This window comes from Microcebus murinus, chromosome 25 (genome assembly GCF_040939455.1).
Source record: "Microcebus murinus isolate Inina chromosome 25, M.murinus_Inina_mat1.0, whole genome shotgun sequence".
Taxonomy (NCBI): domain Eukaryota; kingdom Metazoa; phylum Chordata; class Mammalia; order Primates; family Cheirogaleidae; genus Microcebus; species Microcebus murinus.
This window is the reverse complement of record NC_134128.1, coordinates 6,782,333-6,807,662: the sequence shown is the minus strand read 5'-3', so window position 1 is coordinate 6,807,662 and position 25,330 is coordinate 6,782,333. Positions and strand designations below refer to the sequence as shown.

General features: G+C 43.3%; 1 protein-coding gene and 1 non-coding gene across 8 annotated transcripts in view; both read left to right on the top strand.

Moving 5' to 3' along the window:
- Positions 1 to 25,330, top strand: part of KIAA1217 (KIAA1217 ortholog) — a 300,585-nt gene that overhangs the window by 171,301 nt on the left and 103,954 nt on the right. For all 7 annotated transcript variants that reach the window (XM_075997479.1, XM_075997478.1, XM_075997477.1 and 4 more), the window contains exons 4-5: positions 20,096 to 20,294; positions 24,388 to 24,481. In XM_075997479.1, the coding sequence (XP_075853594.1) occupies positions 20,096 to 20,294; positions 24,388 to 24,481 (293 nt within the window). The remainder of the gene's footprint in view (positions 1 to 20,095; positions 20,295 to 24,387; positions 24,482 to 25,330) is intronic.
- Positions 15,340 to 15,432, top strand: LOC142864691 (small nucleolar RNA SNORD116). Its single transcript, XR_012915041.1, has one exon. It is a non-coding gene; the product is annotated as a small nucleolar RNA SNORD116 (small nucleolar RNA).

Here is a 25,330-nt window from a genome sequence, read left to right as displayed (position 1 = left end):
CAAAAATGTTTGGTAAAAAAAAAAAAAAAAAGAAAGAAAAGAAATCCGAATCGTCTAAAAATATTTCTGTTATTACTGGTGGCATCGAGCTGTGGCTCATGTGACTTGCTTGTCATTGTGCGGCGACCGTTTGGGGACATTCTAAGATCGGATGGCCCAGTGTTTTAGCTTTAGCGCCACGTGTTTTACTCGGTCCCCTCCAGCCACCAGACGGGTCCCCTCCCGTCGTAGCAGAGTGACTAGCAGGGGTGTCTGGAAGCACTGGCTGCAGACAGTGCCCCTCCTGTCACTTCTCTGGACCCGTCTATTCGCGCCATCGGCTCTGTCGCTGCACAGAAACATGCCGATCGAGGTCCTGGCTGACGCCGCGCGTTGATCAGTGGTCATGTCACTTGACTGCCGCACGTCCCCTGCTAAAGACACACCTCTGTCTTGGCTTCCTGGACACTTCTCTCTGCTTTCTTTTTTTTTTTTTTTCTTTTTTTTTTTTCTGCTTTCTTATGACCTCGCTGGCTACTCCTCTGAGGTCTCCTTGGTTGGTGGCTTCTCATGTTCTGACCCGTAGACATTAGCCTCTGCCTGGACCTCAGCGCTTCTCTGTACTCATGCTGTCGGTGACCTGATCCAGTCCCATCATGCCAAATGTCAGCTATGTGATGACGCCCCTGGTCTGGACGTCTCCCCTCAAGTCCAGATTAACATTAATAGTTCAAGTCACCTACTGGACATCTCAACCTCAATAGGTCCTAAAATGAACTTCTAATTGCCCCCAACAAAACCATCTCCTCCCACAATCTTCCCCATCTTGGTGAATTGCAACCCTATCAACAAAACCTTGCCATGATCCTTAACTCCTCTTTGACCTCATTTCATATCCAATCCGACAGGAAACGCTGTTCACTCTACTTGCAAAATATATCCAGAAATATGCCCACTTCTCACCGTCTCTAGCCCTGACCCGCCATAATCTCTCTCCTGGTTTATTGCTTTGGCTCCCTGTGGTCTCTTGATTTTAGACCTTGTCCACTGTAGGCAGTTCTTAACAAAGCAGCCTTGGGACTCACGCCCATCTCGCCACGCCTCTGCTTGTAATCTCTGTTGGCTTCCTAGCTCAGTGGGGGGTACAAGGACCTCCACGATGTGACCACCTGCTACCTGTCTGACCTCACCTCCTTGTTTGAGCCATCTCTCTTATTTTCCTCCAAGCACAGTACCCTTGGCTGTTTCTGGAGCACATGGAGCATGCTTTTGTCTCCAGAAAACTTGCTCTTCCCTTTGCCTGGATCCTTCTGCCCCCAGATCTCTGCGAGGCTTTCTCCCACTCTTCTCTCAAATACCTTCACGTCGGCAGGATGTCCAGCTACTGTGAATAAAATAGCAATCCTCCCACTCCCACCCCGCTGCTCTCCCTTCCCCACACCCTGCTTTATTTTTCTCCCTGTGACTTGGCACACCCTGCACTTACTGGCTATGGGTTTATTGTCTATTGTACATCCACAGAAGCTACGATCTCGATCTCTGAACTTCCTGTCGCAGCCCCAGTCTTCAGAAGACCATGTGGCCCGTGTAGACACTCAAGAAGTATTTCTAGAGTAAATGAAATCCATCTTTGCTCGTGTCCGTTCTGTTTAAGTGAACGCAGGGCTGCTGCTCTGTTAATCTAAAACAGTCCTGAGTGTCATCAGCAGTTCTCTATTCCTAAAGAATTTATTTAAGGATCCAAATCATAGTTCGGGCTGCTTTGCTTTAGTTGTTCTTCCTTGCATAAGCGCACTGTGTAGGTTGCATTATCTTGTCCCGTGGAAAAGGGACATGGACTATTATTCTCCCTTTTGTTACGCTTCTTACATAAGCATAATGTTCAAAAAGGAGCTAAATTGCTGTCACAGAAGGTAAAGCCGGTGAGTGACAGCAGGTGGAGTTGAGTCTGGTCTCTCTGGGTCTCCTGCACCCCACGTGGGTGCTCACCTTGTCCCGTGCATGTTATCACGGGAGTAGCCCAATGCAATGATTCGCTCCATGAAGTCATTAGGTGACAAAGCAGATAGAGGTACCTCCGGGGCTTATTGCTGCTTTTCTAGTGCTTTCAGTTGGAATGCCAACAGTTGTCGCTTTGATCATGATGCATTTAGAGGAGAGAGTAGTGAGGAAGAGAGAACGGTGACTGATTGATGGGGAATCTGTAAGCAGGGTTTGTGTGTCACAGGCAGAGCTGGGAGGCCTGGGGACGTGGATCTGCACAGGGCCACTTTGTCCTTGCCGTCCGTCCCTCCCCCACTCCCAGAGCCGATCAGATGGGGCCCTCTGTGCTCCAGCCACCTGCGGACGGTTGTTCTTTATTGCGATCTTGTGGTTGGGAGCAGAAGCTACTCTTAAAAGGCCCTTTGGAAGCTTCAAAGGGAAACGGGGAGGAGGAAGTAGACACCTGTGATGTCTCTTAAGTGTCTGAAGACAGAAAGTGCTAGAGGGGAACAAAAGGGAAAGGTAAGAGAAAAAGTCTTTGGGGGGCTTCTGAGGGCAGGTTGGAAAATCAGGTTTGTCAAGCCCAGCCCTGGAGATTGACGTCATGGGGACAATGTCCCCCGAGCTGGCCATTCCTTAAAGTCCCTGCGTGCTCAGGCCTGGGCGGCTTGGGGGCATGTTGGAGCCTGGTCTCCCTACCTCCTGCACTTGGACTTCCACTAGCGGCAACTCTCTTCTTCCCCACTTGCTCTTGGAGCGAGAAATGGCATGCAAAGATACATACCCCTTACAAACATTAGATAAGCCTTACGAACACTTTGCAAAAGCCCCCGGCCCTACCAGGACAGGTGCCACCAAATGGCCTAGAGCTGAACACTTGGCCAACAGGTTGGTCTCAAGCCCCGTCCTCTCTTCTCTGCACGTGCACATGAGCACCCACGACTGTGATCTTGATATCTAAGCACCCATCCCGAGCCGTAGAGAACTGGGGCCCTTTCTGCTGCCGGGTCCTCAGAAACAGTAGCTCCCTGGGGAACCCCTTTGTTCCCCTGGCCAGGGCTGAAGGGGGACATTCCATTTCTCCTGCGGGAACAGGGCGTGTAGAGGGGTGGGGACAGAAGACACAGACAGAGCTGCCAGTGGCTCCACGCCCTCTGGCCTGGGCCTGGGGACAGGGCGGAGCAGTACTGGGCACAGCAGGTGAGACCGGGGAGGGGGGAGTGGGAGGACAGCCAGGGACACGCCCGCCTGGGAAGGGACGACCAGCCAGCCGGCGCTCTGTCACCCCCGGCGTCAGGCTGGAGTCTGGCTGGATCTGTCTGAAAATGTCCCCAGGACAGCTGTGACCTGTCATGGAAGAGGGATGTTTTGTAACAGCCCCAGGAAGGGGTCCTGAAAGCTCAGAGGACCCAGGGAGCGAACAAATAACAAAATAATTAGCACGTAATAGTAACAGGAAAATTTTAGAGCTTAAATTATAACAAAAGTAGTTCAGCGCTATATAAAATGTGGGCATGCTAAAATCAGCTCGGCGTGAGTCAGCGTTTGCTACTAGCAGAAAACCAAAAATAAAGCAGTCACATCCCGCAGAAGTCGGGCCGCTCAGGTACCCGCCTCCAGAGCACTGCTTACAGAGTAAAAATAAAACAACCTGTGGATGGAGTGGATAGTGCACCAACTTGAGTGCCAAAGGTGAAGAAGGTTCTGTCCCTAGGTTGGATGCTGGCTGTCCCTAGCCTGTCCATATCACACAGTCAAGCCCACATGGGGCAAGAACACAGGGACTTGTACCATGTGTCTAAATATTCCTAAATTAGCTCAGCTACGAAAGCACAAAAGAAGAAAAACAAAAAAATAAAAAAAATAAATAAATATTCCTAAAGGCAAAAATCAAGCTAACTAATAAACTGGGTTCTATCCTCTTATGTTGATGAATATACCCTCAGAATGACCTAGAAAGCCAGATTTTATTTTATTTTTTTAAGATTTTTATAGAGACAGGGTCTTGCTATATTGCCCAGGCTGGTCTAGAACTCTTGGCCTCAAGGGATCCTCCTGCCTCAGCCTCCCAAAGTGCTGGGATTACAGGTGTGAGCCACTGCGCCCGGCCCAGATTTGAGTTTAGAATTTTCTGGGCCCTCAGAGTTCTATGCTGGATCATGTGGTCAAGAAGTGTCCCCTGCCCCATCCCGACCTGCAGGAGCTGTCCTCCCTCCTCTTCTTCCTTCCAGCTCCCTTTCCAAATAGCAAGGGGGTCTCAGGCACGTGCAGGTGATTTCCCCACCTGAATGGTGGGCAGGCCCACCCCACACGCCCTGCAGACAGTTTGGTCACCCAGGAATACCAGGGGTGCATGTCGGGTGAGGGATGGGGGGTTCCTTTCCCAGACCCCCTGCATCACACTCTTGGAGCCTTACCCATTGGACTCACACAAGCCCTGCCCCTCCATCCTGTCTAGGCACAAGGATTTGGGCAAGCTGGCCATTCCTGTGAAATCCTGCACTGGATGCTTCAGCTGATTTTATGTTTTCAGGTCACATGGGCAGTACACCAAGTCTATTTTTTTTTAAGAGCTCCAAAATGAAGGCCGGCGAGATATGAATTTCCCCAAACTGCCCACGCGCTCTTTCTCACCATCCTCTGGAAAAAAGCTCTGAGCCTCCCCCTCAGACACCTAAGAAGAAGCTGAGAAAAATCCACCCAGAAAAGGAGCAGATGCTCAGAGCATGCCTCACCTCCCTGGCCGGCCGTCTTTCCAACTTCACCGCCTTCTTCTGCGGGTCTGGGGCGTGAGAAAGCGAGGAGTGGCAATGGAGTGTTCCTGAATATCTCCACACAGCTGCCGGTGACCACTGTCACCCTTGGATTGAGACACCCCCTTCTTAGGGCCCGGTGACATGAACGGGTGCACCCCTTGGCCTAGGGGTGGTGAAGGCCAGCCGTTCACAGACTGATGGCAATTGTTTCCTCAAGACGTTTCTCTGAGCTGCTAGAGAGGGGATTTCTTTCATGAGAGTCACAGACAGACAAGGACCAGAGTTGCGGGGGACAGGGACCTTCGCAGAGAGCTGGGCGTTGAGACACAGTAGAGAAGGAGGATGGCAGGGCGTCGAGTCTAGGCGTGAAAGTGAGAAAAAGGAAGAGGCGGGAAGAGACGGGCACAGGGCAAGGCTCTTTGAGGTCTAAGCACCCCACATTTACTACTTTTAAAAAATGAGCCTAAAAAAAGTAGGTGTCTGTCCTGGGAAATGGAATCCCACAGGTTTCCAATATACAGTACAAATACTATATATTTGTACCCATTAACCCTCCCCACTTTATTGCCCTCTCCCCACTACCCTTCCCAGCCTCTGATAATGATTATTCTACTCTCTTTCTCCATCAGATCAATTATTTTTAATATTTAGCTCCCACATACAAATGAGAACATGGAGACATAATTTTATCTGGTTCCATCCATGTTATTGCAAATGACAGGATTTTAATTTTTGTGGCCATATAATACTCCATTGTGTATATGTACCACAATTTCTTTATCCATTCATCCACTGATGGACACTTAGGTTGATTCCTTATATGAGCTATTGTGAATAGTGCTACAATAAACATGGGAGTGCAGATATCTTTTCAATATACTTCATTCCCTTCTTTTGGATAGGTGCAGGTCTGCTGACAGGTGTTTCCGATATTTGTTGTCACAGGTGGCTTTATTTTGTGTCATTAGCACGACTTAATGGAATGAAAGTATAAAGCAACATCCCTCTTCCCCTTTACCCTGCAAGGTTCTTCTAGAAATTCTTAGCAATCCTGAGCTTTGTTTACCAGAGTAGAAAAGTTCATCATATTAACACTTCCCAAAGTCTTTCTGCCCCAACTCGAGGACCAAACAGGTTGTATCTTTTCAAACAGAATATTTTTTTCCCCAGTAGAAGGAAATAAGAGAAATCCTGAATAATAAAATTCATACCACTACATATTGGTGGGTTTTTTTAATATTACATGTAAATTATATAAACACTAGCATTTCATACTGAAAACTTTTCTAAAGATATATTTACTCATCTGGATTAATTGCTGGTTATCAGTGTGTGAAATACTAATATTTAAGCAGAGAAGAAACATGTTAGATTAACTCACACAATGTTTCACTAATGTCCATAATCTCTGTGCCTAAAGCTCCCAATCTGTGTGACCGAAGAAAATGCAGGGTGTGTCAATCTCCTAGGGGAAGTGGTTACAACCTTTTTATAAATTACAGCCAGAGTCTTTCTGATGCTTTGAAAACATGAATTGGAAACTGTAAAAGTTGCACTTTTCATAGCCTTAAAAGGCCATGATTATTGTACTTTTAGATTTTTGCTTTTATCTTTAAGGAAATCTCATTCTTTCCTTTGTGGCCTTTACTCTTTGCTTTGTGATAGAATTTCTACACCCACTCTAATCACAAGCCAAGGGAAACTTCCAGATTCCCGTTAACTGTGTTCAGGTTAGAGCTACCGGGTCAGATCTGGGTGCTTTGTGAAAGGGGCACTATTAAGACAGTACTATTTTGTCATTTTAAAAAAATTTATTTTTAAGTATTATGGATACATAATAGTTGTATATCTTTATGGAGTACATGTGATGTTTTGACACAGGCATACAGTGTGAATTAATTAAGCTGGGATATCCATCTCCACAGATATTTATCATTTCTTTGTGTTAGGAACATTCCAGTTCTACTCTTTTGCTTATTTTAAAGTATATCCTAACTTACTGTTGATTATAGTCACTTTGTTGTGCTATCAAACATTATTCATTCTGTCTAAATACCTAACTATATATTTGTACCCATTAACCATCTCTACTTTATTGTCCCCTCCCCACTACCCTTCCCAGCCTCTGATAACGATTATTCTCCTCTCTTTCTCCATCAGATCAATTATTTTTAATATTTAGCTCCCACATATGAATGAGAACATGGAGACTTGTCTTTCTGTGCTTGGCTTATTTCACTTTACATAATTTTATCTGGTTCCATCCATGTTATTTATTGCAAATGGCAGAATTTTGTTTTTGTGGCCATATAATACTCCATTGTGTATATGTACTACAATTTCTTTATCCATTCATCCACTGATGGACACCTAGGTTGATTCCTTATATGAGCTATTGTGAATAATGCTACAATAAACATGGGAGTGCAGATATCTTTTCAATATACTGAATTCCCTTCTTTTGGATATATACACAGCACTGGGATTGCTGGGTCCTATTGTAGTCCTATTTTTAGCTTTTTGAGGAACCTCCATACTGTTCTCCTTAGTGGTTGCACTAATGTACATTCCCACCCACAGTGCACGAAGCTTCCCCTTTCTCCACATCCTCACTGGCATTTCTTTTTTTTTTTTTTTTTTTTTTTTTGAGACAGAGTCTCACTTTGTTGCCCAGGCTAGAGTGAGTGCTGTGGCGTCAGCCTGGCTCACAGCAACCTCAATCTCCGGGGCTCAGCGATCCTCCTGCCTCAGCCTCCCGAGTAGCTGGGACTACAGGCATGCGCCACCATGCCCGGCTAATTTTTTGTATATATATTTTTAGTTGGTCAATTAATTTATTTCTATTTTTTGGTAGAGACGGGGTCTCGCTCAGGCTGGTTTTGAACTCCTGACCTTGAGCAATCCGCCCGCCTCGGCCTCCCAAAGTGCTAGGATTACAGGCGTGAGCCACCATGCCCGGCCCTCACTGGCATTTCTTATTGCCTTTTTGATAAAAGCCATTTTAACGGGGGTGAGATGATATCTCATTGTAGTTTTGTTTGCATTTCTCTGATGACAATGATACTGAGCATTTTAAAAATATGCCTGTTGGCCATTTGTATGTCGTCTTTTGAGAAATGTCTATTCAGATCTTTGGCCATTTTTTACTCGGATTATTTGATTTTTTCCTATTGAGTTGTTAGAGCTCCTTTATATATTCCAGTTATTAATCCCCTATTAGATGGGTAGTTTGCAAATATTTTCTCCCATCCTGTGGGTTGTCTCTTCACTTTGTTGATTGTTTCCTTTGCTGTGCAGAAACTTTTTTTTTTTTTTTTTTTGAGGCAGAGTCTCACTTTGTTACCCAGGCTAGAGTGAGTGCCATGGCGTCAGCCTAGCTCACAGCAACCTCAGACTCCTGGGCTCAAGCGATCCTCCTGCCTCAGCCTCCCGAGTAGCTGGGACTACAGGCATGTGCCACCATGCCCGGCTAATTTTTTCTATATATATTAGCTGGCCAATTAATTTCTTTCTGTTTATAGTAGAGACGAGGTCTCGCTCTTGCTCAGGCTGGTTTCGAACTCCTGACCTTGAGCAATCCACCCGCCTCGGCCTCCCAGAGTGCTAGGATTACAGGCGTGAGCCACCATGCCGGGCTCATGCAGAAACTTTTTAGCTTGATGTGATCCCATTTGTCCATGTTTGCTCAGGTTGCCTGTGCCTTGGGGGTATTAATCAGGAAGTCTTTGACTGACCAATAGCATAAAGCATTTCCCCAATGTTTCCTATAGTGTTTCATAGTTTTAGGTCTGAGATTTAAGTCTTTAATCCATTTTGATTTGATTTTTGCATATGGTGAGAGATAAGGGTCTAGTTTCATTCTGCATATGGATGCCCAGTTTTCTGAGCACCATTTATTGAAGAGACTGTCCTTACTGCGCTGTATGTTCTTGGCACTTTGTTGAAGATAGTTCACTATAGATATGTGGATTTATTTCTGGGTTCTCTGTTCTGTTCCCTTGGTTTGTATGTGTCTTTTTTTAGTGCCAGTATCATGTCATTCTTTTTTTAAAAAAAATGATTTTTCTTTAATTTGTTGAATGGAAAAATATGGAAAACATAATATAATAAATGCTATTGAAATTAAACAAATATTAGCATCTATCTGTTTAACATCTGAGAGGCAGGCAGCATAGCACAATAGTTAAAATGATTAGCTGGATTAGTCACACAATTTACTAATCTTTGCCTCAATGTTCCTCATCTGTGAAATGAGAATAATAGTAGCGACCTCATAGAGAAGACTAAGTGAGTTAATATTTGGAAAGGGTTTAGATCACTACCTGGCACGCATCAAGTGCTATATATATTGTTGTCAAATTTTAAAAAGGAAAACATGTTTATACAATTGGTTCAGCCCTCTTACATTGTTAAAGAAGTAAAACGTTGACCTGGCATGGTGGCTCATGCCGGTAATCCGAGCGCTTTAGGAGGCTGAGGTGGGAGGATGGCTTCAGCCCAGGAGTTCGAGATCAGCCTGGCCAACATAGCAAGGCCAACTCTCTACAAAAAAGTAAATTTAAAAAACTAGCTAGGCATGTGCCTGTAGACCCAGCTACTTGGGAGGCTGAGGCAGGAGGATAGCTTGAGCCTAGGAGTTTGAGGCTGCTGTGAGCTATGATTATGCCACTGCACTCGAGCCTGGGTGACAGTGCAAGACCCTGTATCTTAGAAAAAGAATTAAATGTTGTAAGTTTCCGTGCTTACTCAACATTATGTTTTTGAGGTTTATCCATGTTGGTAGATATGGTTCTATTTCAATTATTGTAATTGCTGTTGACCATTCCATTATACAAATAAACGATTGAGAACAAATCAGTGAGAAATGGTGCTACAATAAGCATCCTGGAACAAGTGCCCACAGGTAAGGTTTTCTCTGTGATGGACATCAGGTATGGGATGCAAATCTTTAGCTTTTTCAGGTGTCTCATAGCCATCGGGCAAATTTACACTCTCACCAGCAATGAATGACAGGCTCCCTTTTCCCACATCCTCACCAATACGGAAGGCTGTTAGAGCTACTGACTTTTGCCTGTGTGGTGCGGATAAAACAGTATGTTGCTGTTTTCATTTTTATTTCCATTATTATTAATGAGCATCTTTATATCTTTTAGCCACTAGTGTTTCTTTGTTTTTGAATTGCCTATTTATGTTCATTTTTAGGATATCTATTATTGCCCATTTTCTACGTTGCTATTCTCTTATTGCTTTATAAGGGTTCTTATATTATTCTGCATACTAATCGTTAGTAGAGCAAAGTGAGTTGTAAATATCTCTCAGTCTGTGGTTTGTCTTCTTTACTTTGCAATGTTTTTGTGGTACAGAACATTCATTTTAATGTAATATAATTAAGCAATGTTGGCAAATATTGAGGTTTATGATCTTTTTTTTCTTTTAAAAAGAAGGGATGGGAAATAAAGTGGGGAAGGTTAATGGGTGCAAAATTATAGTTAGATAGGTAGATAGAATGAACAATATTTTATAGCACAACAAAGTGACTGTAATCAACAATAACTAAAAGAATGGAATTGGAATGTTCCCAACACAAAGAAGTGATAAATGCCTGAGGTAATGGATACCCCAATTACCCTGATTTGATTAATAGACACTGATGCCTATATTGAAACATCCCATGCACCCTACAAATATATACAACTATTATGCACTCGTAAGAATTAAAAAAAATTTTAAAATCTTTCCCTATACCAGTATACTGGGAGAAAACACCATGTGCTTTGTTTTGTTTTTAAATTTCATAATTGAACTTCTCATGTATAAGTCTTTAGTCTATCAGGAATTGATTTTACTTATGGTATAGGAAAAGGATGTATTATTTTTTTACTTTTTCCATACAGAGAACCAATTTTCCTGATGCTATTTATTGAATAGTCATTTCTCCATGGATTTGTTTGACCACTTCTGTCATATACTAAGCTTTCATAAAACCAGTGTCTTTTGCTAAGGTCTCTGTTATGTTCCATACTTGTTCTATTCCTGTGCCAAACCACCCTGTTTTAATAGTGCTGATATCTGGCAAAGCAAGCATGCTTCTTACTATTGTTGCTGGAAATTGCCAGATTATTCTTACAAATGAGATATCTTTATTAAATACATTCTCTGACTTTTATCTAGTATTTGAGGTTACTGTTGATCCTATATATTGATCTTGTACTATTCAGTAATATTCAGTAGTTCTAATAATGAGTCTATAGGTTTCCTTAGATTCCCTATTTTATCATCTATAGTAAGTACCATCTTGGTCATCCCTTTCTAATCCATATACCTTTGAATTCTTCTTATATTAACTGTGTTAGTGAGTTCTTCAGATGTAGTGATAGCAAAAATTCAGAATTTAAAGACAGTACTTCTAACATTTCATCATTAAGCCTTATGCTTGTTTGAGGGTTTTGATGGCTGTCTTTCATCCAGTTAAGAAAGTTCTCTTCAATTCTTAAATTATTGGATTTTTTAAAAATTATGAATGTATATTGGATTTTTCTTAACATTTTCCTGACTCTATTAAATGAGTGTGTAGTTTTTCTACTTGTTTAGATTGTAGAAAAGTATTAGGACTAGACTTTCTGAGGTTAAACCGTCCTTACATTCTTGAGATAAACTCTCTTTGGTCATGATGTATTTTTTCATACATTGCTATATCTGCCCTGCTAATATTTTATATAGGGGTCTGCACTTAAATTTAAAGTCCTTTCTTATACTATTTGTCTAATGTCCAGGTTGATACTAGCCTTATAAAATGAATTGAGGCCGGGCGCGGTGGCTCACGCCTGTAATCCTAGCTCTCTGGGAGGCCGAGGCGGGCGGATTGCTCAAGGTCAGGAGTTCAAAACCAGCCTGAGCAAGAGCGAGACCCCGTCTCTACTATAAATAGAAAGAAATTAATTGGCCAACTGATATGTATATAAAAAATTAGCCGGGCATGGTGGCGCATGCCTGTAGTCCCAGCTACTTGCGAGGCTGAGGCAGCAGGATCGCTTGAGCCCAGGAGTTTGAGGTTGCTGTGAGCCAGGCTGATGCCACGGCACTCACTCTAGCCTGGACAACAAAGCGAGACTCTGTCTCAAAAAAAAAAAAAAAAAAATGAATTGATAGTGCAATATTTAATTTAACCTATAGTTTACCTTACATATAAGAGAAGTCAGTTACAGTTGTAGTATATCCATAATTAGAATACTGTTTCTAACGGCATTTTTATGTAATTATCTTTTGCCCTAATTGTTGAGTAACCTTTAAGATTAAAATATAGTTGATGTTGGTACAAGTTCTATTGTGACTTTGCATTGTGGCTCCTTCATGGACACATTTCTAAATATCTATGTAAAAAAGCAGTAAGTCCGATTGGGTATGTACGGGGTCACAACACTGGACATCAGCACCTGAATTCCAGAAGTCATCCACCCATTCTTAGAGACATTTCTTAGAGGAATGCCTTAGGATGCTCATTTCAATGATATTATCATTTCACTTGAATCCCAACTGTGTCAGTTAGTCTAGAACACAATTAAGTTAAGGGGTTAAGTGCCAAGACTTGGTGTTGACAATGAGTGCCTCCTTATAGGATCTGTGTCCCATTATTGCTGTCTGTCAGGTGGGGCAAGCCTCCATCATATTTAACTTCCTACAAAATTTTATTTTTTTAACATATTCTTCCATGATGCTAACATAGGTTGCCCCACAATTATGACTCTTTAATGCACATTCTAAATTAGAAGTGGGCTTAAAATTGCCATAGCCTAGAGTTTTTTGGTCCTTTGTAAAAGCTTCTTTAGAAATTTATGAAGTCTTATATTATCTTTAAATGTCAGGTCTCTGAGTGAAATAAGAAAATAACTGATCGATATGATCCTTCTCGGATGCAGCAAAAGTTCGATGTTTACCCAACTCAAGATAAAGACAGTGAACTCTAAGGGTAAATTTATTCCAGAAATAAAGGGCATTCAGACTTTTCCATGGAGAATAAATTTTCTATTATCTTTTTCTTCTTTGTAAGGCAACTGTCATCATTCTTCTTTGTCACCTACTTGAAAAGCCATCCCATAGGAAGGGACTTAGCTGCGTGAGGCCCTCCCTGGGAAGTGAGAAGTGGCTGGCATCAGTGGGCATGCCAGAGCCGTTCAAGGAGCACGCACAGCCTGTCCACGCTGCCGCTGTGTTTGAGACAAAGTGTCAGCTGGTGTCAGGTAGGAAGTGCTAACTTCTGAAGAATAGTGTCATTTATGGAACGGCTGTAGGGGTTAGAACACAGAGGGAGATCAGAAAACACCTCCCAGAAGAAAGGGATTGTGACTCTTTTGACCGCCTTTGTACCACCACCCCTCCCCCCCCCGCCCCTGCCCCAAGTTCCTGCCACAAGATGGGGACTTGTCTAGTGTATGAACGAAGCCATTTCTACGGCCACCTCTAATTCTACAGGTACCTCTAAGGGACCTGTAAGTACACTACACTGTTTTTTTTTTTTTTTGCTTTAAATCATAAGACTCTTGAATATAGTCTCTGAAGACTCAGAGACTATATTTACTGCATTAAGTATGCTGGAATCTTCTGCTGATTTTTTTTTTAAGACAGTCTCACTCTGTTGCCCTACCTAGAGTACTATGGCGTCAGCCTAGCTCATAGCAACCTCAAACTCCTAGGCTCAAGCAATCCTCCTCCCTCAGCCTCCCGAGTAGCTGGGACTACACAGGCACGCACTACCATGCCCGGCTCATTTTTTTCTATATATATTTTAGTTGGCCAATTAATTTCGTTCTATTTTTAGTAGAGACAGGGTCTCGCTCTTGCTCAGGCTGGTTGGAAACTCCCAACCTTGAGCGATCCTCCCGCCTCGGCCTCCCAGAGTGCTAGGATTACAGGCGTGAGCCATCACGCCTGGCATCTTCTGCTGATCTTAAATATCAATGTCTTCCCCATTTCAGATGCCAATTTACGTTCTTCCAATTCCACTGAAAGTTTTCATTTGAGTCCCCTCCCTTGGCTTACCTCTTCCGGCTCAAAAAATTACCCAATTAACTGAGTAGGCCAGTCTTTTTAGATGTGTGGAAATGATCTTTGAAGATGATCAAACCAAAGCATGCTTATTTTAAAACATTATAAAGAAGGTTGGGTGAACTTAACCACGCAGAGAATGCCACGCGTAACATTTTGGTGTATCATCATTCAGTAGGTGGACTTAATGAAACCAAGGTTCAGTTGCTTCTGAATAAACACTCACTTTCGTACCTGATCTTGTGTTCCTGACCTCGTATCCTTGTTCTTAAAGAGGCCCCTCGAAATTGTATAAGTTTCAGGGCCCACGACACCTGGATCTGTCCCTGGGATCAAGGTGATTGATTAATAGATTTGTGTAAATCTAGTGCCTTTCTGTTTTGTGATATACTTTGTCACTTAACGAAATATACATTTTTTTCACAGTGCCATATTCTTTTGTAATTCCTTTTAATAAAAGTTTAGCGTTCCAATGAATGGATTAGTTAAATGAATTAACTTATTAAATCAATCCCATTTCTCAACATTCCCTATTCCGCCCCCCTCCATCCCCAATATTATTCCTACAAGTGATGCTTCATTAAGCATCTGGCTAAGGACATCTTTGTGCCCAAATATGTAAAAGTTGAATTAACTGCCTCAAGTGTGTATTTTGGGCGCTTTTGACACTTTGACAAATAGCCTTCCAGAGAAGTGCTATCAATTTACTTTCCCTACAGTCATATGTGATAGCACGCATTTTCCCGACCCTTTTCAACACCGTTTATTTTATTGTAAAAACCTTTGCCAATTTCATTAGTGTAAAATGTTATTTTAATTTTAAGTTTTCTTAAGTTGAAAACTTACTTCGCATTAGAAAGTACCATAGCGCTCTTTTTATATTTAAGGCATTAGCCATTTGCCATTGGTAGAGCAAATTATGATCTGCGTAATCTCAAACCGGATTTGGAGAAACTGAAGGATTTAGTTCATTTGGGATTGTCACCATCATCTGCCTGCAGAAGGTGTCCTTCAGGGAAAATTGCATTGCCATTCCAGAAAGCAAGCACACCTCATATTAACTTGGCACACTGTAGGGAGAATTTAATTCATTTCGATTAAAGATATTTGGACATCTACTAGGTGCAATCACTCTACTACACAAACCCACCTGATGAGAGAAACTGACATGTGTATAGCAAACCATGCTGCAGAATTAAAAGCCACGCTTGCAATTTCAACAAAGCACAATGTGAGCACGTAGGTAAGGTAAATGAATTCCGCTATTTTTTAATGGAAAAGCAGTGGTGCAACGGCTGGGGAAGACTATTCAGAGGAGGTCCTTGAAGCAAGGAAGTAGCGTGCAGGCCACTGCAAGCCAGCAGTGCAGAGTGAGGGGTGAGTGCTCTGTGCACGGTGACACGTCCACTGTCACTGTGGTGCCCTAGGAAGGTGGGAGGATTTAGAAAAAGAAGGCAGAAGTAGGAGATTGAGGTCACATCGTGAATATCCTTGGATACCATATTAAGATCAAGACATTTTAGAAGATGGTCCCACCTTCTAGGACTGATTCTGAGATTCAAAAGATAATGATCTATTATTGCTGAGGCAATCCCCCATAAAAACATTCCTTGGAAAATCTGAACAAAATGAGTAAAAACTCACTACCATCGTTCAAGAAGAGAAAAAGAAAGACAGTGAAGAGCTGTAGGCATAAGCATGACTCGCCCAGTGCGCCTTGCTTTTTTTTGTAAAATGTGACTAAGAGTTCTTGGTTCAAATCCACATTGCTTTCGCAGGCCCATTGAGGCGAGAGAACTCTTCAATATTCAGGAAAACGCCACGTGTTGCAAGGTTCATTTCAACATCGTGCAGCTTTCAGAGCTCTGTACCTGCCCCCCAATCCCACCCCCAGCCCCCAGCACGTTGATTTTTTCTTGGCACGTGTCAGCATGTCCTTCAGTTGAGCTGCAGACAGGAACCTTTTGTCTATGAGCTGCGCCCAGCATGCTTCAGCATCTTAAAAGCACGGGGACAGTTCAGGCCGTCCTGAGTGAATGGAAAAAGCTAAATGCAGAATTTCAGCAGCAGTTGCCTCAAGGGAGAGAGAGCGTGACTTCCGGGAATTGGCGGGAGGGGACGCGAGTCTCAGTTACCAGCTGTAACTTTTAGGCAAGTTACTTGGACCTTTTGAGCGTCCACTTTTTATCTGTAAAAGATATCTGACACGAGATGCTGCTGAGATGAAATACATGCACACGGTCTCTGGTATACAACAGGCATTCTATAAATGCATGTCCCTCGTCCTCATCCCTTCGTTAATGATGCAAGGTCCCTGGACGTCTTCTGTGAGTCTGGGGCAGCCAGCGGTCCCTTGGAGCGAGGGAGCACGGGCCAGGGCACGCAGAATCTCTAGAAACCACGTGGGCTGTAGTGCATCACTGTGCCAGTAAAATGTCATCATCTATTAAGAGAATTTTTTCTGGGTTTAAGCATTTCTAAATGCCTTTCCTGGATTGAGAAAACAAACGGTGTAAAAGTCAAGCGTCCGAAGACCGTTCTCTGTGTGTGAAGGCATCTCTCCTGTCCTGTCCAGATTTCCACGCTCTGTGACCGGACTTGTGTGCCCAGCTGCCAGCTGCACCAGCCAGACCCCGACGTAACTGGAGTTTGGGCCCAGTTTTTTTTTTCTCCCCACTCCAGAGCCTCCAAACTCTATTTCAAGCACACGCACGTACCGAGTGCAGATGTGGGATGAAAACCAGGCCCTTGGGGACAGCGAGGTAGGCTGTGACACTTAACTGTGGGGAGGGCCGCAAGTGGCCTCGCCCAGGCATGGCCGGAGCCCAGACCTCCAGAGTGGTTTTGGCCTTTGGGGATGGATGGCATTAGCAGTCACATGGGGCAGTCACCACCACTCCGGTTTGGGGCCCAAGCATTGCATGATCTGTGATCAGACAGGCTCTGAAGGTTTTGTTCGGACAACTAGCTCCCTGAAGAAGCCGAGGGTCAGAACCGGGCCCCGAGGAGAGGGAAGTGGGACTGCTTGTGCCCAGCACAAAGGGACTGTTCTGGCCAAGGAACAGCCACTTGGGAATGTATTTCTAACGTGTATACAACCCAGGGGTGAGGTTACTGGGCTGTTTACTTCATCCAGCAAAAGCTATTCCAGCTCTTTAGACCCTTCAACTGAGATATTCCTTTTGGATGACTAATGAATAATTTATTCATCCATTCAACAAATATTTATTGAGAACCTACCACATAACAGGTGCTATCATAGGTACTACGGATAACAGTGGCAAACGACACCGAAAGTCTCTGAGCTCATGAAACTTAGATTTTAGGGAGAAAAACTGATAATAAATAATATCAAGAATGAAAATATGAATTATAACCTATAGTGAAAATGCTAAGGAACAGAAATAAAGCAAGGATGGGTGCTGAAAGTCCAGGTGGGTGGCCGGGGACGTCTCCACTGAGATGCTGACTCGAATAGAGACCTGGCGATGGTTGGATGGATATAGACCGAGACTGAAAATATTAATATTTCCCTCCAGAGTTTCAAAGGTGTTGCTCCTCATCTTTTGGTTTCTGGGCTTGCTACTGAGAAAGCGAATGTTCTGCTGATGCTCAATGTGAAATTTTAGCCCCTTCTGGGAGCTTTCGGGACCTTCTGTTTTCTAGAACGCTTCATTGACAAGCTCGAGTGTGTCGAGCATTTCATAAACCTTTTTACTCTGCAGTCTCCCCCCAGTTTGGGGGGAGCGGAGAGAATATTCTTCATCCTTATAATATTTTGGGGGGGAAGCTTCTCTGTTTTTTCTGATCTCTTTTACCCAAATCTCCATTACTAGGAGTCTGGATGCTCTAACGTCATTCTCTATTTTTCTTATTTCTTTTCTCTCTCTCTTTCTCTTCCTATCCCTCAGTCTTTTTGCTCCAGTTTCTGAGATTTCATCAACTTTTGCTTCTTCAGTGAATTTTTGTTTTTTTGAGACAGAGTCTCACTTTGTTGGCCAGGCTAGAGTGAGTGCCGTGGCGTCCGCCTAGGTCACAGCAACCTCAAACTCCTGGGCTCAGGCGATCCTGCTGCCTCAGCCTCCCGAGTAGCTGGGACTACAGGCATGTGCCACCATGCCCGGCTAATTTTTTCTATATATATTAGTTGGCCAATTAATTTCTTTCTATTTATAGTAGAGACGGGGTCTCCCTCATTGCTCAGGGTGGTGTCGAACTCCTGACCTCGAGCAATCCGCCTGCCTCGGCCTCCCAGAGTCTTCAGTGAATTTTTAAATTCTGGTCTCATGGTTCCCAGAGCTGGCTCTTGTTCCCCAAATGTTCCCCCTTCCCTGGACCCTCTCGTCTCTTCTGAATTTCTGTTTCCCACTTATTTGGGTGTTTTCTCTCACACTGGAGGCTTTTATAAAACATCTGTGAATCCTTGGGAGTGTGTTCATGGACCATCGAGGCACGATCGTACTAGCCAAAAGCTTTTCTACATGATTGGGGTGCTTCCCCGTGGGGTGGCCGGACAGAACCTGACATTCCCCTCGAAATCTATTGGCCCCTCCTCATAGGCCAGTCAGCTTCCCTAGCGGGACCCCCAGTGCCCTGACAGAGGGTCAGCCCCCTCGCCTGCACTATGTCCACACCCAACCCCTCCTCTCTGCCTGGTCAGCCAGAATCCGGTGTGTTCCGTGTGGGCTCTTCTGTGTCCCCCTGTGGATGCTACGAGGGACACTTGGCTGAGCGGGGTGGAAAGGGAGCGATGGGCATCTCGCTGCACTGCTTAAAAAAAGAAAAGTTCACTCCAGCCTCATGCTTTGAGCTCACTGCATTCCTACCTTCACAAGGATCTGGTGCCTCATTTCCTGAGCTTCCCTGGCCCTGCACGTTTGTTTGATTTTAAGACAGAGTCTCACCCTGTCGCCCGAGGTAGAGTACAGTGGTGTCACCACAGCTCAACCTCCTGGGCTCAAGCAATCCTCCTGCCTCAGCCTCCGAAGTAGCTGAGACTACAGGCATGCACCACCATGCCCGGCTAATTTTTTCTATTTTTGGTAAATCACGGGGTCTCCCTCTTGCTCAGGCTGGCTGTTTTATGTTGAGTTCTTCTCTTGAAAACTTAGGTGTCAGCTTCCTCTCTTCTGTTATTGCTTCCTCTCTCATGCCTTTAACTCTTTGATGTGTGCTTTTGTTATTCCTTATTGTCATCTTTAACCAGAATTCATTCTATTGTCTTTTGAGCCTCTCTCGCCAAAGCTTACCCTGGTGGTGGTAGTTCACCTTCGGCAGATCCTCATAAAAAGTCGGATTCAAATTCAATGTCAGGATTGCAGTACCCTATTTCAGTTATCTGTTTCTGAGTAATAAGCAATCTAAGCATAGTAACTTAAAATAACCGTTGTCATTTATATGCTGCTTATGATTATGTGGCTGGGCAGTGCTTGGAAGGGGTATCTTCTGTTCCACGTGACATCGGCTGGCCTGGAGTTGGGGAGTCCCCTCCCCTCATGGCTCATCCATGTCACTGGCCGGTAGTTCCAGCTGTAGACCGGGTGCTTAGTGGGGACGTGAGCGTGCAAGACCAAGCCGGCCAAGAGGACAAACTCCAGCGTGCAAGCGCATATCACGGGGTCCTGTTGTTGTCACACTCGCTAATATCCCATTGGCTATAGCAAGTCACATGACCAAGCCCAGCATCAGCGTGGGAAGGGCGCGAGTACACTGCGGTGTGCTGCTTTGGGGCCACGTGCCCCTGGGAACTCTAAAATTCTGTGATCCTGTGCTTGATAACTGACTTGTTTCATCTTATTTCTGAAACATCGGGGTGCCAGGACTCTTGTACACAGTTTAATATGGTATAAACATTCAATAAACATGTATTGGGACCATGGAAAATATTGTAGCATTTCCACTTTTAATGTTTCTGAACGGCCTATGAAGGCTTACGCTCTATAGCTTACCCACGGCTATAATGATCGAGTTCTAGTTAATGAAAGACGTGAACAGAAATCACCCTACAGGGTCAGATTTCTAAATATACCTTCGGAAGGAATTAAGTATCATCTTTTCCTTTAGGCTACCAGAAGTTAGCTGCCTTTTCCTTTTGATGTTAAAATAGCTGAAAATTAGCCTCTTTAACACCTGCCTGGACTTCAAAGAATAAAAGTGGGTGTTTATGTGATACCCAGACAGTGCATTCCTTGGAAATTCCAAACCCACAGGTCTCTTGTCCCAAGCTTGTCCTGCCGTTCCCAAGCGCGTGGGAAAGAAGTGGCCCAGCCCGCCGGGCCCGTCCCGTGAGTCCTGAGTTGCGGCTGATAGAGTAACTTCGTTTCTTTTGCACGCAGGGGTTCTCTACCTCCAGTATGGAGATGAAACCAAGCAGCTCAGGATGCCGAACGAGATCACAAGCGCAGACACGATCCGCGCTCTCTTCGTAAGTGCCTTTCCCCAGCAGCTCACCATGAAAATGCTGGAGTCGCCCAGTGTCGCCATTTACATCAAAGACGAAAGCAGAAATGTCTATTATGAATTAAATGATGTAAGGTAAGTCATTTTTTTGTTGTTGTTGTTCCATCCTATTGCATTTAGAGCTTTTTTGGTGGTGGGGGGGGGCATTCACTGTATTGCATTTAGGGGTTTTTTTGGTCCACCATATTGTTTTGCTAGAGTTTGTACCGAGTCCTGAATTATCTGTGTCCCTGTGAAGACAACCCTGTCATTATCCTGATAGGCAGGCTTTCCTCGACCAGGTGCGAATTCGCTGTCTGGTTTTCTACACTTGGTTTATAAGGTGTAGTTTATAAAGATGAGGACAGACTTCTCCCACACAAGTCTTTGAATGTTACATCTGAAAAGAACATTGGAAATATTTCAGTCCACCATTTTATCTAAGAGTTAGGGAAACTAAGGCCCAGAGAGGTGGTGGAGAGACCCGGTCAAGGTCATGAGACTCAAAAGCAGTACTTCATACTAGAACATTCCCTCATACCTCTCAAGTATTCTTTCCCCCATAGATAGAGCCCATGGACATTTTAGGTCATGATCCTACTGGGTCATTATTTATACCTAACCAGTTAGAATAAAAGCAGGGAACTCTGTAGTATTTTCCTTAAGAAAAGTGACTGAGAAGCGTTCTCATGTTCTATTTGTTTCTGGAATAGTTGTTCTTTACCCAAGGATCTCACTCTCCAGGTGGGCTTTCTCCAAGGCTTCCGGATGAATGTCCACTATGGTTGAATGTCCACTACGAATGAGCTAAATGGACGCATGCCATTGCAATTGGCATAGAAACAAAAGCTTTTTTATTGACTATTATGGTGTCATGCACAGAGCAGAAGGGACCCATTTGATCTGTCCCAGCAAACAACCTGTGAAACAGGACTTAAATCAACACACCTAAGCAGTGGCTAGTTTAGCCTCCAATCATTTGAGAACTCCAAAGATTGTTTAGTGACTAATCTAGCCCTTTGATTTTATGGAATCAGAATCTCAAATGCATAAAAATTAAGGGACTAATCCAAAAGCACACAGGCAATTCAGTACCAAGTCCAGCCCCAAACTGCTCAAGACCTTAAAATGTTCCTTCACCAAATCACTGGGGACAAGACTTGGGGTTTCTGGGTCCCTGCCCTGTGGGACAGCAATCTGCCCTGTTTCTTCAGTGTGGAATTAATGGGTCTTGCTTTTTCAAATGTGCCTCCAGCGCATAATAAATGTAAACTGATAAACATCTACCAGTGATCACAAATGACATATTCAGGCATGTGTCCAGGCGTGTGAGTAATTTGGAGCTTTCAAAGTTTGACACATGCCCCAAGGTATAGTTGCCACATCTGTTGCACAAACTTCATGCTCTTTAAAAACATGTTTAAATATTCATGGGTATCCAAAAATTCATGTTTGCTTTTGAAATAAATTATTAATCAAGCTGTCACCAAAAGAAATTTTTTTTGCATTTATAATAACACAAAGGGTAGACGTGAAACATGAAATAATCACATTATATTTAAAGAGTGTGTTTGCAGTAATATGATCCCACGTAGGGTTTTTACGTGGAGATGCTGTTTTACAGCAATCATCTTATATTTCTGCATTTGCAGTTAGAGGAAGTGAGAGACACAGTGATAATAAGTAAGCATGAAGCTAAGCAAAGCCACAGTTGATTACAGAGCTCAAGGCTGACAAGGTTATTATGAATAATTGGACCCCACTGTCTTGCAGCCTGTGCTAGGATTTTCATATTACAATGAATCACCTTTTTCTAGAGCATTTCCCAAACCTCAAAGTATGACTCCTTTGACTTCCTTTTTGCCTTCTTTGGGAATGTTAAGAAGTAGTCCCAAAGAGAAAATTAGAAGGTAGGACAAGGAGGGAAGGCCAGAGTCTTCCTCGGTGGAAATCCAGTTGATCAAATAGTTGAAAGCAACACTCGAGAGAAGAGATGATCACTTTACAAACTAATAATTCTCAGTTGATGTGCTTATATTTGCGAAAATGATGATCTTGTTGATCCTTAAGATGTAGTACTGGTAGCCTTATTTTTTAAAATGTGATTTAAAATGTGTAAGTAGAAACTCACTGATCTATACATTTGTCTGTAATTTTACTTTTCAGTTATTTTGATTCAAATCTAAAAAATATGGAGCTAAAAATGTTCAGGTGGAGAAAATGCTTTTATTCGGTCATGAATATGATGTTTGTGCTCAATGAACAAAGTGCACATCCTTTCCAAAGAATTGTTCTATGCTTTTGCTTTTATGCAGAAAATGCCTCAATTATATTTCATTTGAATGGTAGAAAAAGTTCTCAGCACCAGCATTCTATAGGACAAAAATAAGTATCGTGTAGGTTTTAACTGAAGACAATGACTTTAATCTTCTAAATTCAGGAACAAATTTCATTTCCCATCCTTCAGTGTTTTTGAATCGAGAGGCTATTTGCTAAACATTTGGCTATCTCATCATTGTGCCGGGTTCCTCGAATTTCCTTTAGGGAAATGCTACAGTGTGTTGTCAATGTTGCCAGGGTAAATGCAATCCGAGCTTTTATTGTTAGTTCATCTCAGATGAACACATCTCTAAAGAAATCATAAACCAACCTCCTGTATTCTAAATACCTTTAAAGTCACAGTAAGTCTTCAGTGAGGTTTTGTTTTTTTTCCTGTCCTCACCTGTGACTTCTCCTCTAGCCAAAAGTTGAGTTCCTTTAGTGAATCCCCACGTTTTTACCTCTGCAAGTTTCCCCTTCATATTAACCCAACCCCTGTTAATAACAAGGGCTGCAGGGCTCTCCCTCCAGCAGACTTCTAAGGAGCTGCCTGAAATCTGCAGCAACCGTGCAAGCTTGGGCTAGTCCTTGCTTCAAAGCAATTACTGGCAGTTATTTAAAGGAGAGAAACAAGACTTGTCTAAGAATCCTCTACTTGTTTTAAAACAACAACACACCTAATAATCCCAGCAATTGGGTCAGCCCACGAATCGTGGTTGCACCTGGAGGAAAAGGAATTCCTCCTCCTGCACACGTTTCTCTGAGCCACGTGGAAAGGGATCACAGTGTCAGGGGTCCTCAAACGTTTTAAACAGGGGGCCAGTTCACTGTCCCTCAGACCACTGGAGGGTCGTTGGAGAGTGCGGCGCACATTCCACACATGCGCACTGTGGGCCTGGGACCAGTCGGCTGCTAAGCAGGACAGCCAGCGGTGGCACCAGCCGGCTGGATAAATGTCCTCGGCGGGCCGCATGGGGCCCGCAGGCCGTAGTTTGAGGACCCCTGGTAGATGGAGTGAAAAGGGCCGTGGGGGGCCCCTCTGCTGGTGAAAGGTGAACGTGGAGGGAGAAGGACTTCCTAGACATTCACGTGCTTATTTTAAGGTAATTTAATTTATTTATTAATAATTTGATTATTTTAAGGTAAACTCTGAGCAAAGGTGGGACTCTTTTGCTGCAGTCTGACTCCTTGTCTCTAAGAGCTGGGCTTAGAAGGGAAGAAAAGAATCTATCTGCTTTTATTCCTTCATGACCAGTAATTCAGTTTATATGTAGAAAAAGTATTTTTTCCTAAATCCACTATGGAAGGGGAAAAAAGGGCATGGTAAAGATATTAGTTTTGATCTTTGGGGTCCTTTTTTTTTTCTTTTCTGGACTGCAGATACATTTTCTTTCTCTTGCTGAAAGTGTTTGAAGGCAAAAAAAAATAAAAGAAACAAAAAAAGCATTTTTCTTTTGTGTGCATTCATTAGATAAGCAGCAAAGCAGGTGTTTGGGAAAAGTAAACCATCGAATATTTAAATATTAACCAAATCTCTTTGAATGGATTGTAAATATTGGAGCTGTATTGTTTTTGAAAGCGTTAGCCTTCCACACTCGGGACCTTCAAAGTTAGTTCTTTCCACCCGATGTAGGTGGATAGAGGATAATTGTTGCCTGAGGAACGAGAAAAGGGAAGGAAAGCCGAAGTCATTTTTCTTCTCCTTTTCCTTATTTGGGTTTGCCTGTCTTATGGTAAAAGAACTTTCCACTGGCTTATTGTAGACAACCCCTGGATTGTCGTTAAGGGTCCGACCGTAAGGGCAGGAGAAAGACATGGCCAGGGTGAAGCTCCTTTCGTCTGCTATAGTCATCGATGTCTTTGATTCCAGGAACATTCAAGACAGATCGCTCCTCAAAGTGTACAACAAGGACCCCGCCCATGCGTTTAATCACACACCAAAAACTATGAACGGAGACATGAGGGTAAGTGTCTGTGTCCTATTTTTTTTTTTTGTTTTATTCTGTGGATCAAACCATCTCTTCTTCTTCTTCCTTATACTCCTGATGGGATCACATCATACTCCACAGCCAGGTTTTGGGGGGTTCTCTCCACGCATCTCACTCCGTGGAGGAGTAGTAAGATTTCATGGTCATTTGGGGGAAAGGTACTGAAACCGGGCTGGACACATCCTACTTCATCTCTAAAGGAGGAGTTAGTCATGTCCTCATGCCAAGGGAATCCTGAAAATCTTCACATAAAAGGGCCCAGGGTCCATAATACAATTACTTGCTCAGAAGACCTTTTCATTCTTTTCCCTCCTGTTAAAACAAAGCTACCATACAAACAAAAAAGTGTACGATTGCACGGAAAATCTATTCATGTTCTCACGTTAGTGATTTCTAATTCAGTTTCTCGCCTTCTAATTCTGGCCTTTTGCTCTATTGCACTGTATTAAATATTATCAAATCTTCCCTAAACCATGTTGAGGGAAGAATACGAAAATCTGCATGACTTGGGAGTTCAATTCTCTAGATGTAGATCATCTCGGGAGATTATCCAAACTTTCAAAGCATAGAGGGGTGTTTGGAAGGAAAAAGAAGAAGACATTGAAAAGGCAGATTTTAAGATCACATTAAAGTAGGGCCACTAGAAAGGGATTGAGTTTCTAGAAATAGTGCTACAGTCCCAGGTAGCAAAAATGGGAGGTAAGAAGATTAGCTTCTCAGTTGTATACCCTACACACACACACACACACACACACACACACACACACACACATTTAGAAGATTTTGCACCATTTTTTCTCATCTTGCCTGTGGATTAGCCCTCAG